General features: G+C 27.6%; 1 protein-coding gene across 1 annotated transcript; it reads left to right on the forward strand.

Moving 5' to 3' along the window:
• The first annotated feature begins 3,570 nt into the window (after positions 1 to 3,570).
• Positions 3,571 to 5,721, forward strand: LOC125870951 (S-adenosyl-L-methionine:benzoic acid/salicylic acid carboxyl methyltransferase 3-like). The gene is made up of 4 exons (XM_049551500.1): positions 3,571 to 3,709; positions 4,206 to 4,610; positions 4,703 to 4,957; positions 5,078 to 5,721. Exons 1-4 carry the CDS (start codon positions 3,635 to 3,637, stop codon positions 5,426 to 5,428), a joined length of 1,086 nt encoding a protein of 361 aa, XP_049407457.1. The 5' UTR covers positions 3,571 to 3,634; the 3' UTR covers positions 5,429 to 5,721.
• The last annotated feature ends 8,309 nt before the right edge of the window (positions 5,722 to 14,030 follow it).

The following is a 14,030-nucleotide window of genomic DNA, read 5'->3' on the forward strand; positions in this document are numbered from 1 at the left end:
CCCCCCCCCCCCTCACCCACCCCCTACCACCTCCCTCACCCCCAAAAAAAAATTAAGTTTGTTTTTACAAAATATTTTCAATTTCAAAAATTATTTTCTACTCTAGTAAAAATAAAAGATATTTCTCAAAAATATTTTTCATTCATAAATCAAACACTAAAAATCTTTTCCGGAAAAAATTTTCTACTCACCAACCAAACATGAGAAAATAAGTCAAAAATCAACTTGTTTTCCAAGAAAACAATTTCTAGGAAAACATTTTCCTTCGTACCAAACACACCCATAATGTTTGTTATACTTTTGTCTTTTTTATGCAGGCGAGGTCATAATAATTAATCACAAAGTTCGTGTTATCATTATATCTGATCAATTTTTTATAGCCACATATATATTATAATATATTAAAAATTATAGTCATATAAATATTATGATACGTTGGCAATCACATTATTCACCCATATATTAATTTCAACAATTTAACGGAGTATTTTACCTCCACAAAAAAACACAGATATTTGGTGATACAAAATATGAAATAGTTATTGAGTAAATATTATTGATATTAATATCGAGCTTTTAATGAAAACGTCGTAAAAAAAAATCTTAATTTAGATGATCATTAACGAATTTTCGATACTGAAACATTGGTTTTCCAATGAAATAACCTATCTTTGATTATTGACGATTTCATTTTGATGACATAATTAATTATATTGTACACTATGTTAGACTTTAAGTTTACAATTCACACTTGAGATATACAAACTAAAAATGACGTTAATTGAATGATATATATATTTCAACCAAAATCTAGGCACTACAATAAATAAACAAATAAAAATTTATCAAAACCTACGGCAAATTATTCTGGTATTCAACAAATTGTCATAATTTATATACTATGTTATTATAATATTTTTTTATATAAAATGAACAAAGAGACACAGTTAAGTTTGTCATTTCTTTGTCTTGTATGAAGTCTTACACGTGTCATAATCACCATGTCTCATGAGGTCAATGTTTTTTATAAGTACTAAAATCAAGAGTTGGACTTTTTAACGTTGTCAATTAATAATGCAACTAGTCGATACTTCTTTTTTAAACGTTGTGTCAAATTAAAATAAGATAAATAAATTTAAAATATATGGGGTAAAGATCTTTCTTTTTTTTAATTATAAGATTTTATTATAACAATAAAAAAAAATTAATTTGTCCTGTCTCAGTTAATTTCTTCGATATCTGATAGTTATTGTGGTGCTTCATTAATTTGAAAGTCCTACGTTGTGAATAAAGAGTTTTTTTTATCAAAAACAATTTCATTTTCTGCCTGAGCGTTGCTTTGTTGTTTAGCTACTAAATTTTGAACATGTAAGATTGTATGTTTCTCCTTGCCAAATTAAGTAGTAATATTTATATTTATATTTACACTAACATTTAATTAGATGTTTTTTTTTGTAATTCCAACTCGTCACACAAGGTGTCAAAAACAATAAATACAGTCGAGTGTCATACATATACATTTCGGGTTAGATGCATGAATACAACGAATTGATGTATGAACAATATGACAAGAATCAGAATTTTTGAGTTTAAATTTTGAACGTATTAATTGTAATGAATTGATGTATGATTAATATGACAGAATCAGAGTTCTCGAGTTTAAATTTTGAATGTATTGATTATAATGAATTGATGTATGATCAATATGATAGAATCAGAGTTTTCGAGTCTCGAGTTTAAATTTTGAATGTATTGATTGTAATGAATTGATGTATAGAGTTCTCGAGTTTAAATTTTAAACGCATTGAGAGTAATGATTGAAGAGTTTCAAAAATCGGATAGTTATTTATTTTTAGAACTACATTAATAACCCACAAATTTGAAATAAAATGGATCGCAATTGCACATTTTAAGAAATTGAAAATTAAATATGCTTAATCAAATATGACGTAAATTAAAATTTACCAAACAAAGAGGGACCAAAAGAAATGTTAGGTACATGAACGAAGTGAAATTTAATAATGAGATAAGTATTGAAAATACTTTTGAACTTGACATAAATTATTAGGTTCATCCCGTACTATTGACTGTCTTAAAAATTACTCCTCTACATGACTAACTAAACTTAGATATACCCTCGATTTGTCACATGATATAGCAAGTGGTCTCAAACTCTTATAGAGCACGAAACTCTTAATAAAAGTCGAGAGAAGTGTTGAAAATGCCCCTAAATTTTAGAGGTGTATTTCACTCATATTGTAAGATCGGAATGTATTTAAGTTCAGTTAGTCAAGTAAATGAGTGCTTTTAAGACGATCAATAGTTTGAGAATGAAACTAATTTGATTAAAAAATCATTTGATATTAAAGATAATGGTAATCATCTAATTCCTTTCCCAAATAGAATTCCAACAAGTCTAGGAAGCCTAAATTGGGTGTATTTTAAGTACTAAAATCAACCGTCGGACTTTTTAACGTTGTCAATTAATAATGCAACTAGTTGATACTTCTTTTTTAAACGCGATGTTAAGTTAGAATAAGATAAATAAATTAAGAATATATGGGGAAAGATCTTTCTTTTTTTATAATTATAAGATTTTATTATAACAATAGAAAATTTTAATTTGTTGGTCTCAGTTAATTTTCGATATTCGATAGTTGTTGTGGTGCTTCATTAATTTGAAAAGTCCTACGTTGTGAATAAAGAGTTTTTTTTTTTCAAAAATAATTTTATTTTCAGTATGGGTGTTGCTTTGTTACACGTCATTCATTCATGGTGCTACCATAAAAAAATACTTTATTTGAAGGTTGTGATGATGCAAATAATTCCATGTTTTTAACCTAACTCAAATTAAAAAAACTTGTTCAATAGTCACCGCTAACCGCGTTCTCTAAGTTTTGATAAGTCAAATGTTTTGTTACGTATATTAATAGAAGAAAAAAAAACATGTTTTCCAATTCTAATGAATCATTACGAATTAACGTCTACAGACAGTATATGAGGTCTAGTGTGTGTTTTTCATTAAAAACATTTTTTTAGAAAAATAAAAAGATTTCTTTTGTTTTTTTATGTTAGATACGCGAAAAATATTATTCTAAAATATTTATATATAATTACATAACTATCATTATACCAAAAATGATCTTTTATCGACAATTAATCAACAATAATATCTTAACGATCGCTAATTAATATGCATTTTTAGCAGTAATTAGCACTCTTTATAAATGTCTCTTAAAATTATAGCGATAGTAAATTCAATGACAGTTAACTAATACCGGTAAAGACTTTAGTTATACTATAAGATCGGATGAAAGTGGGCCGGGTATGAGTGTGGGGTTGGGCGGTGCGAATGAACGCTACGGGACATGTGTTGGAGGGCGGGAAAGACACAATTTCGGAGCAGTACACCCAGACAAGATTTTAAGCAAATTTTTGTTTTGGACCACTTATTTTATGAATTGAGTTATCTCTAGCAGGGACAATATTGTAATTGTTCAATATAATGTACACACTACACTATCATCCTCCTATAAATAGGTGATACATTATTTAGATTTTATCAAGCAAAGAGTAATATATATAACACATTAAAAAAAATCAAGGAGGAAAAAATAATAATTACAAAGTAGAAATGAAGGTTGTTGAAGTTCTTCACATGAATGGAGGAGATGGAGACATTAGTTATGCAAACAATTCCTTGGTTCAGGTACCATAAATATAATTATATATATATCGAGGTCATCGTATATCGGGAGTTACTCCACGTATTGCTTGACGTAAAACGGATAGTGGATTTGTTTCTGTCTTTTGTTGAATCTTTTTCACGGCTCGATAGATAATTTGATAAGCCAATGATTTTTTTCCGTGTTTCAGAATACGGTTAACCAACATGTTAACTAATCGATTACGATAAATTGGATCGGATTTTGCTGTTTTTTTTTCTGCAGTACCTCGACGTGACATGAGCGTGAAAGGGGTTCAAGAATCAGTTTTCTAAATTTTAAATATTGAATCCACTTTTAGACTTAAGCTTGTACATGGATATCGTTTGAGCAACTTATAATTATCTTTTAGATAACCTAATATACATAAAAATAAAAAAAAATAAAAAAACTCCTATCAATATTATATATATGTGAAAGTTAATTAAACTTTGAATTATAATATATGGTTCCTTATAATATTTATTCTTTTATGAACAGAGACAGGTGATTCTCATGACAAAGCCAATAATAGATCAAGCCATAAGTGATCTCTATTGTAGCGTCTTCCCAGAAACATTATGCATTGCTGATTTGGGTTGTTCTTCTGGAGCGAACACTTTCTTAGTAGTATCAGAGCTTGTTAAAATCGTTGAAAAAGAACGAAAAAAACATAATCTGCAATCACCAGAGTATTATTTTCGCTTCAATGATCTCCCTGGCAATGATTTTAACGCGATTTTTCGATCGTTAGGGGAATTTGAACAAAATTTGAAAAAACAAGTTGGAGAAGGACTTGGTCCATGTTTTTTTAGTGGTGTGGCTGGTTCATTTTATACTAGACTTTTTCCTTCAAAAAGTTTGCATTTTGTTCACTCCTCTTATAGTCTCATGTGGCTATCTCAAGTAAGTTAATTTTATACTAATTAAGTTGCATTGTGATATAAATTATTATGTATATCTTTTTCTAAAAAAAAATTAATTTTATGTATTATCAGGTTCCTAATTTAATTGAAAAGAACAAGGGGAATATTTACATGGCAAGTACAAGTCCACCAAGTGTTATAAAAGCATATTATAAGCAATATCAAAAAGATTTTTCAATTTTTTTGAAATATCGTTCAGAAGAATTGATGAAAGGTGGAAAAATGGTATTAACATTTTTAGGAAGAGAAAGTGAAGATCCTTCTAGCAAAGAATGTTGTTATATTTGGGAGCTTTTATCCATGGCTCTTAATGAATTGGTTTTAGAGGTATGTTTTGTACGTATACGTTCATCCATCATGTTAAGTTGACATATAATAACAAGTGCTAACTCTTAATCGTGATTGAATTATTCTGATAATGTAAAAATTCTTTATGAATTAATGCAGGGTTTGATAGAAGAAGAGAAAGTGGATTCATTTAACATTCCTCAATATACACCATCACAGGGAGAAGTGAAGTATATAGTTGAAAAAGAAGGTTCATTCACTATAAATAAATTGGAAACTACAAGAGTTCATTGGAATAATGCTTCTAATAATATTGAAAATATTAACAATGATGGTTACAATGTGTCAAGGTGCATGAGAGCTGTGGCTGAGCCTTTGCTTGTGAGCCAATTTGATCCAAAATTGATTGATTTAGTGTTCCAAAAGTATGAAGAGATTGTGTCCAAGTGTATGGCTAAAGAGAAAACTGAGTTTATAAATGTCACAGTCTCCTTGACCAAGAAAAAGTAAGAGCGCTTAATGTTAAAGGCGAATCTAAAATAAATTTAGTGAATTTGTGAAGTCATGAATTTTATTCAGAATTCACTGAATTTAAATTTTAGATTCGCCATGAAAACCAACTTCCTTCGTTTATTTAGCATTTTATATGTGTGTGGTGTAAGTGCTAATTTATGTAGTTTTTGTCTAGTGTGCTTTTAACTATGCCTCTCCAATAAATCTTGGAATATATCCCAGTGTATTTGGTACTCATGATTAATGGAAAAAAAATTATGATTGTGTTGTTTTTATTATATAAGATTAAAATTATTATTATTATTATATATATATATATATATTGCATTCATTCGATTTCTTTGTCAGTACTTATTTATTTTTTAAATTTTCTTAATAAAAATTTTGATTTCGTCCATTGTATTTGTGTAATATAAAGGTCAATTTGACTTGAAATTGAAAGAGGAATATTTGAGAAAAACTTATAATGACAATATATATTTACATCAAACTAATAAATATGTAATATGATATGCTTTTAGATACATATATATTTCTTTTATTTAATTATAATTGACTATTTTTTAATCATAATACACAACCATGTATGCCAATATAATAAAGTCGATATGATTTAATGCAAGGAAAAGGGTAAATATACGTTTTAACTTTGCAATTTAGAACATATATATCTCTTTGTCGTCAAATAAATGGTGTATATTTAAAAAAAAATTAACAAATTATTAATATTTACTTAATTGAAAAAATTATAATACTGATTTTTTTAATTTAAAGAATATCTCATGGTTTTCAAAAATTATCTCACCTCTTTTCTACACCTAGATCCTACCCCTAATGAAAAACAAAAAAAAATCAATTCCTCTTCTATCCAATAATAAAATGGGTTAGGAGATCGGATCTGAATAGATGAATAATTAGTTGTTTTTCTTAATTGAGGGGGTCTGAGTGCATAAAAAATATATGAGGTAATTTTTTAAAACCACGTGGCATTTTAGAATTTAAAAATCAATTTTAAGACTTCATTTTTTTTATGGAAAAATTACAGAAATCCCACATTTTAGTTTACTTATCATCATTATCTCCTATAAGTTTTACAAATCTCCAAAATTCCTCATTTTCGCGCATCAGATTAGTGTATTTCACGCATCAGATTAATGTATCTCGCGCATCAGATTAGTGTATCATGTATAAAATGTATATCAGATTAGTGTATCATGTATAAAATGTAATGTAACTTACTTAACGATTAATGTATTTCGCACATCAGATTAATGTATCAACGCTTATATTATTGTATCCGTTTGAGAAAATTTTGTAATTATAAACTTTTAAGGAATAAATTGTAATTTTATCTTAAAAGTATGTGATTTCTGTAATTTGCCCTTTTTTATTCAGTCTATTAACAAAAAAGTAAGTCTACACCATTTATTAGACAACAAATAGGTATACCGTATATATACATTATTTATTAGACGATAATGATATACATACATAACTTTTTTTAAAAAACAAAAACTACATGTACTCTAAATCGTAAAATTGAGAAATATAGTTAGCCTTTTGCCCTTTATGTAAAATTGTGTCCCATCATTGAGGGGAATGGGAATAAAGTGAAACAAAGTGCTTTTTGTAATTGGATTTTTCAACTTTCTAAAAAGTTGTTTCATATTTTTATGTATCTTTAAATAAAACAATTATTTTAGAAAAGTACAGATGTGTGCTTCTTTTTTTCTTTTTAAGGAATGTCTTTTGCTATTTTCCATACTTGATTAATAAGCCACTTTTAGCATGATACGTTGTTAGGAAAAGCAATATAATAATGGAAAACATGTCACCTAACATATTGAACAGCAAAAAAAAAAAATGGGTATGCGGATTAAATTATTTTGAGTTTATCATTTGAAAGGTGTGGTAAAATGATATCAAGTTTGATAAGATAAAGTAAGATTATATTCGAGATTAAGTTTGAAATACTATATTGTGTTAGGTTGACAATATAAATATAATTTTTTATGTCAACCAAACACAATATAAATTTGTTTCAAACTTAATAATCTTGAAATATCTCACTGTATCACGCTTATTACAAAACAATGACCCCTAAAGTAAAGATGTTAGAAACATTTCAATTGGGCCCTAAATCTACTCTCTTCGTTCCAAAATAGTTGTCACGTCTCAATTTTTTAAAGATAAATTCACTTAAATTTTTATCAATATTTTAAAACGTGTTTTTCAACCATATTAACATAAAAAGAGCTATGCCTTATGATACATTTTTGTATAGTTTTTAACTATTTAAATTTAAATTTAATGTTATGAACCAACTTATACGGATGCCACACAACTAGGTATTGGGCCAAAAAGAAGCAGCAAAATTAGAAGGCCTTCACAAAGATTGATTTGGGACCCAGGCCCAATTAACAACTAATAAAAGGACGACGGATGAGAAAGAACGGTTTATGCAAATTGTTGAGAAAATTGTCTAGTCCTCTCATCCCCTTTCTCTGAGTCTGTCTCTCATCTCCTTCTATTATCTTCTACAATAGTTTTCTTCGTTAGTTTCATTTTATGTATAACTTTGAATTTAGTGATTATAATATTTGAATGTTTCTATTGTGAAATCGAGTTTGTTTCATTTAAAATATTAAATTAATTTAAATTCAACTTATAAATTAATCAAAATTAGTTTTTGAGAAACAAAACGGGACAAACTATTTTGAAACGGAGGGAAGTGAACTAAAACTAGACATGTAATGTACTTTAAACTGTTCAATACTTACATTATTAGTAATTGCTTTTATCTCAGATTTGCTTTGGTTAAATCAGTTTTGTCTTTATTTTCAATTTGTTTCCCCCTTTACACTAAAGAAACCATTTGTATCCTTACTTTAATATACTATTTGTTTTTTTCCTCAATATTAAAGAAACCATTTATATCCAATGATGCAAAGTTCAAAACTCGATAAATAAATAGCTTATTTTCTATCCTTTTCTAATTAAATATATATCAAATTGTTGTTCATAGCAATATTTGAACGAGTGAATTGTGCTTAACCCAAACATCGATCTCATGTTTCTCTCTTACCACTAGTTAGGGGAAAAGCTAGAGAGGTTGAGGGGTGGAAAAGAGTTTATCTGAATTCTATTAATTTGGACATCGGATATCACACTATAAATACTTGGTCAATTCTTTTTTATATTATATATTGTAATAAATACTGAATCCTTTTAGTGAAAAAATTATCATATATCTGTTGATGTTTACCATTAATAACGAATATTTTGTAGTCCCTTTAAATTATGACACTTGAATATATGTAGTTAAAATTTAAAATTTGTAAATTCAAAAAGCGCCCTTAATTTAACTTCTCATTCAAGTCCTTGTTGATTTCAAATAAAATAATGATTTTCATTCGCGAGTCTTAAAAAAATTCAAGTAAAATTCATGTTCGTCAAGTACTTTAATTTCTAAATATTTTCTTAACTTTCACCAAATATTATCCAAATTAAGGCCTAACTACTACCAATATTGAAACTTGAAAGACTCCTCCACCATTATTTATGTGATTTCTCGGCTCGTTGTTTGATATCTGTATTAAAATTATTATTCCGACAACCTATGTTGATTCCTCCTCTTCCTATATATGATTTGTAATATTCACTTTTTCTCTTTTGACAATGCTATCATCGCCACATATTCAAAGTTAGCAATAATAATATATTAATACTACTGTATATATAGTTTAAAACAAAACATTATTATTGCAAGTTCTAAAAGAGAGATGACATATCATCTTTGTAAAAAAATAATAATTCTTTTTTAAGGTGCCTTTTATTAATTGACTATAGATATAAGAATATATATACTGTCAAGATTGCATTATGTGATATGTCTAGACTAGAATTGACACCACCTACTTGAAATGCTCACCAAGCCATTACCCAAAAAGAACTAAAAAAAAATGAATTATCACTCTCCTATCTCGACTTATTTGTCTTAATTTTTAAAAATATTTGAAAATTATAATAAATATATCAAGATGATAAAAATACATTTAAACTATGCGAAAGGAATAAAAATGTTCTTCATTTGTAGTTTGGTCCAATAATGCCCTTGTCGTCAATACTTTGGTCCAAAAATGTCCTTATTGTTATTTCATGGGTTAAAAATGCTTATTTTCCAAATAAAATATATTATTTATTTTCTTTTATAATACACTCTTTTTCTAATAATATCATTTAAATTAGCAAATATGTATCTTACTTCAATTCAGAAAAAAATAAAAAATGAAAATATTTCTTATTTTATTATAATTATTTTTTATGATGGATATACTATGATCTTATATATATGACATATATTATCTGTCGAAAGGGTAGATGAAGTTATTCTATTTTAATTGATAAAATGAGATTAAAAAGAAAAAAACAATCCTACATTTTTATTTGTTAAAGTGATTTTAAAAGAAAGAAAACAAGAACAATGTTCTTTAATAATATGTTAATTAGGAGGAAGATATGTTTAAAAAGAAAAAATATATATATTTATTCGAAAAAGAGTATTTTTGGCCCATTTAGTAACTATAAAGGCATTTATGGACAAAAGTATTGATAGCAAGGGCATTTTTGTTCCTTTCACATAGTCTAAGGACATTTTTGACTATTTTCCCTATTATAAATATTCAATAAAAAGATACTTTAAAACATAAATAAAGGCAGAATAGAAAGAAAAAGAAAACCTAATCAGTGTTTTCTTAAAAAATATTTTAAAAATACTATAAATAATTTGAGGAGGAAAAGTATTTTTATAGTCCAATCCTAATGTTTGGAATAAAATGATGCATAACTGAAATGTGAATCTTTTTAAAGCACAAATTCTTATTACATAGTAATATAATAAAAGTGAGGCCAATAATTAAAGATAAAAGAACTTTTGGAGCGTCAGTCTCGAATGGATCCTATAGTGTAGGATTCTGATATAGTCTGAGTGAGTTACGGACACTGAATGAGAATCGAAACTAAAAAAAAAAATAGACCTTCTGATGTAATTTAACTTCGAAAGTCAAAAGTTTATTCATAAGATAGGAATTACTTCCTCCGTCTCATTTTATGTGGCACTTTTCGAATTTTGAGATTCAAACAAGTCTATCTTTGACAGTAAAATTTTCATAGATTTTTTAAACATTTTGAATTATCAATTATTGTGAATTATAGTACTTTTTACATAGTTTATAAATATATAAATTTCATTTCGAAAAAATCGAAGATTTCATGCGCAAATATCCGGTCAAACTTAAACTGTTTGACTCTAGAAAAACAATAAATGTCACATAAATTGAGACAAAAAAAGTATTTAAAATCGTTATAAAGAGGTTCACAATATCCCTATTTATTATGGATGTGAGATTCAATATAAGAAAGGGGCAAAATACTGACAAATAACGAATTAGGATAGGCTTTGAATCTAGGGAAAAAGGACAAATATATCCCCGAACTATCGTAAACGGTATGCAGATACCCTCCGTCATACTTTAGGGACATTGTTGCCCCTGTCGTCCAAACACTAGAGCATATATACCCTTTATACTAACGGACATACACGTGTCATAATTTTATCCACTGACCTGACATCAGATCGATGGATAAGATTGTGTCACGTGTCCCTATTTAGTCTTCCGTTAGAGTGAAGGGCATATACGCTCTAGTTTTTGAACGGCAGGGGCACCAATGTCCCAAAAGTATGTTGGAGTGTATCTGCATACATTTACGATAGTTCAGGAATATATTTGTCCTTTTTCCCTTGAATCTATTATATTATATATGATTGTACATTTATATTTATTGGTTATCGTTTATTTAAGCATTTGAGTGGACGACTATTTAGATTATTTCTTCTAAACCATGGCTTCCAACAAAATTCCTTGCCACACTAATGTATGTTGTGTTTTGCCAAAGTCTAACTATTGTACATATTCGAAAGTTTGAAAAGCCAAAGTTTCAAATTCAGACAAACAATTATTTCACAATTTTTATGCTTAGACAGTTTGAATTATTTCGAATTTCAGATACGCGAATTCAACTTCATATCCGCATCTTTGAAGTTGATTTTGAAACAGCTAAACTTATTTTTTTTGTAAAGAATGGCTATTTTCTAAATAGAGGTTCTAAAAATGGGAGTAAACTCTTGTTCTTGGGCCTTTTATACCCATCTAAAAAGGAACAAACAACTAGTTGGGTTGGAAAACTATATGGGTTTGGGCCCAATAATATGTTGAATACATTGGGCCAAGGATCCATATCTTGGTTTGGGCCTTTTATACCAAAAGATGAAGAATCTTATATGCTATTTTGACAAAAAAAAAAAAGTAAAAATTAGGCAAATGACATAGTATAAGAAAGAAATTACTTCCTTTCCCTACTCTTTCATTAATTACCAAAAATCTCTTTTTTTAGTGTTTTTCGGATACATAATATAGCAGCGCGGATACTTTAATTAATAACGGGCAGATACTTAAATTATTAAGTTGTTGTTATCAATTATTTAATTAATAGCAGTGTGGATACTTAATACTTAAATTATTAAATTAATAGCAACGTGAATACTTTAATTAATAACGGGCGAATACATAATATAGCAGCACGGATACTTTAATTAATAAAGGGTGGATACTTAAATTAACGGGTGGATGCATAATATAGCAGCGCGGATGCTTGAATTAATAACGGGCGGATACTTAAACTAATAAAGTATTTGGTTAAGTTGAATTGGGGGAAAATAAGGGATTTTTATATTTTAGTAAAAGAGTAAGAAAATATTGAGAATAGGTAAAGAAGTGTTGTGTATTTAATTAATTTTTCCTAAAAAGGAAAAGCTACCTAATTACACAAATATTCCTATTATATTTACTAATTCTCCTTTTGTTTGAAATAATTATATATTGTCTCACTAATTAATATTTTTATATTAGATTTTAACTCAAATACACCTAGATAGATATAGTTTGCTACTTAATACACTCTAAAATACATATACATAGGGAGATAGGCGAGTAAGATAGGAGGTAGACGAGTGAGAGAGTTAGTGTATCTCAGATACATGTGAAACATACTAGATACATGTATCTAAGATATATATATACTATATACATTCTGAAAATATAGATACATAGAAAGAACTGTGAGAGAAAAAGGGAGAGAGGCGAGCGTGAGAGTCAATGTATCTTCTATACATATGAATTCACTTGAATACAATGTATCTAAAACAAATAACATTTAACTTCATAAAATAAATTATCAACACATTTTATATACTTTTCAAAGGAATTACACAACACAAAATAATTATCTTTTCTTTATTATTGTATGCTTAATAATCCAAACAGTAACATGTCTAATCACATGCATCTTTCGCATAATCATTAAATTTAATCTTATACTAAAATGTCCTTTTTTATACAAATATTATTAAAAAATGTTTTGTCTGTTTGTGTACTAATAAGTTGATGATGCATAAACCGTGTTGTCGTTTTTTGTTTACATCCACTGAATCATGTGATATATTATTATGTTATATAGTATTTAATTAACTTTAGGTGGAGACTTTTCAGACAATTATGTCGGCAAAAAAGGGTGATTAATTAGTTTGACTAAACAAAATAATGACCATCATGTGATATAATTATTAGTTAATTAATCCTTTTTGTATAAAGAGAAATTAGCACTCATAGTTTCTTGAAATATTGATAAATTTTAATTTTGATCTTTGTAATATCTTATTAAGTGCATTTTGTATATGACTAATTGATATGTGCTCTTTTGATCCTTATGACTGACGAAGTATTTTAGTTATGGGGTGATATTTTTATTTTATTTTTATTTATTTTCATGCTTCTTTTTATTACTATTTAAATATTTTTATTATTGACTTAACTTAGTCTGTTTATGAATCGAAAATTTATCTACATTATAAGCTTCTCGATTTGACCTGATTTGTCGTGATATCATCCTTAGAATACGCTTTGATGTTACTTAATTAATATTAATTCTAAACTTTATTTCTTAATTTTTTGTTTTAAGTGCTAAAATTTTCAACTATTAACGTATTATATCAAATTTTATATTTTACTTCATATTCGAGACTGTGGTGTTTAAAAAAACTATGTTGGAACTCGCCTCGGTGGAGCGCCCTGGGGCGGGACTCTAGCAAAACTCCTTGAAACTCAACTGTGGGACTTAGTTCTGTAAGACTTAATCCCTAAGCGCCCGATTATACGCCCTAAGCACATCCAACGTCCAACGCTCGGGGCTCACTTAATAGATCTTACACAAATTATGTGTTAAAATCTTTAGTTAACATTGTTGACCCTCATAATTTTTGAATAATTGAATGATACTTAATAATTTTTTAATCTATAGAGATAAAAAGATTGTGAGTAACTCAAATAATAAGTTGTAGTATCGTATCTTTACTATTTTGGTAACATTGTGTAGGTACTTATTTAGTACGTAACATTTCTTTTAAAAATACATAGCAAAATTTTACTTTTTCACTTATCATTGGTCTTCATAGTTTTGTCATATGTCTCAAAATTATCACATT

Source organism: Solanum stenotomum, chromosome 7 (genome assembly GCF_019186545.1).
Source record: "Solanum stenotomum isolate F172 chromosome 7, ASM1918654v1, whole genome shotgun sequence".
In the NCBI taxonomy this organism is placed as follows: Eukaryota; Viridiplantae; Streptophyta; class Magnoliopsida; order Solanales; family Solanaceae; genus Solanum; species Solanum stenotomum.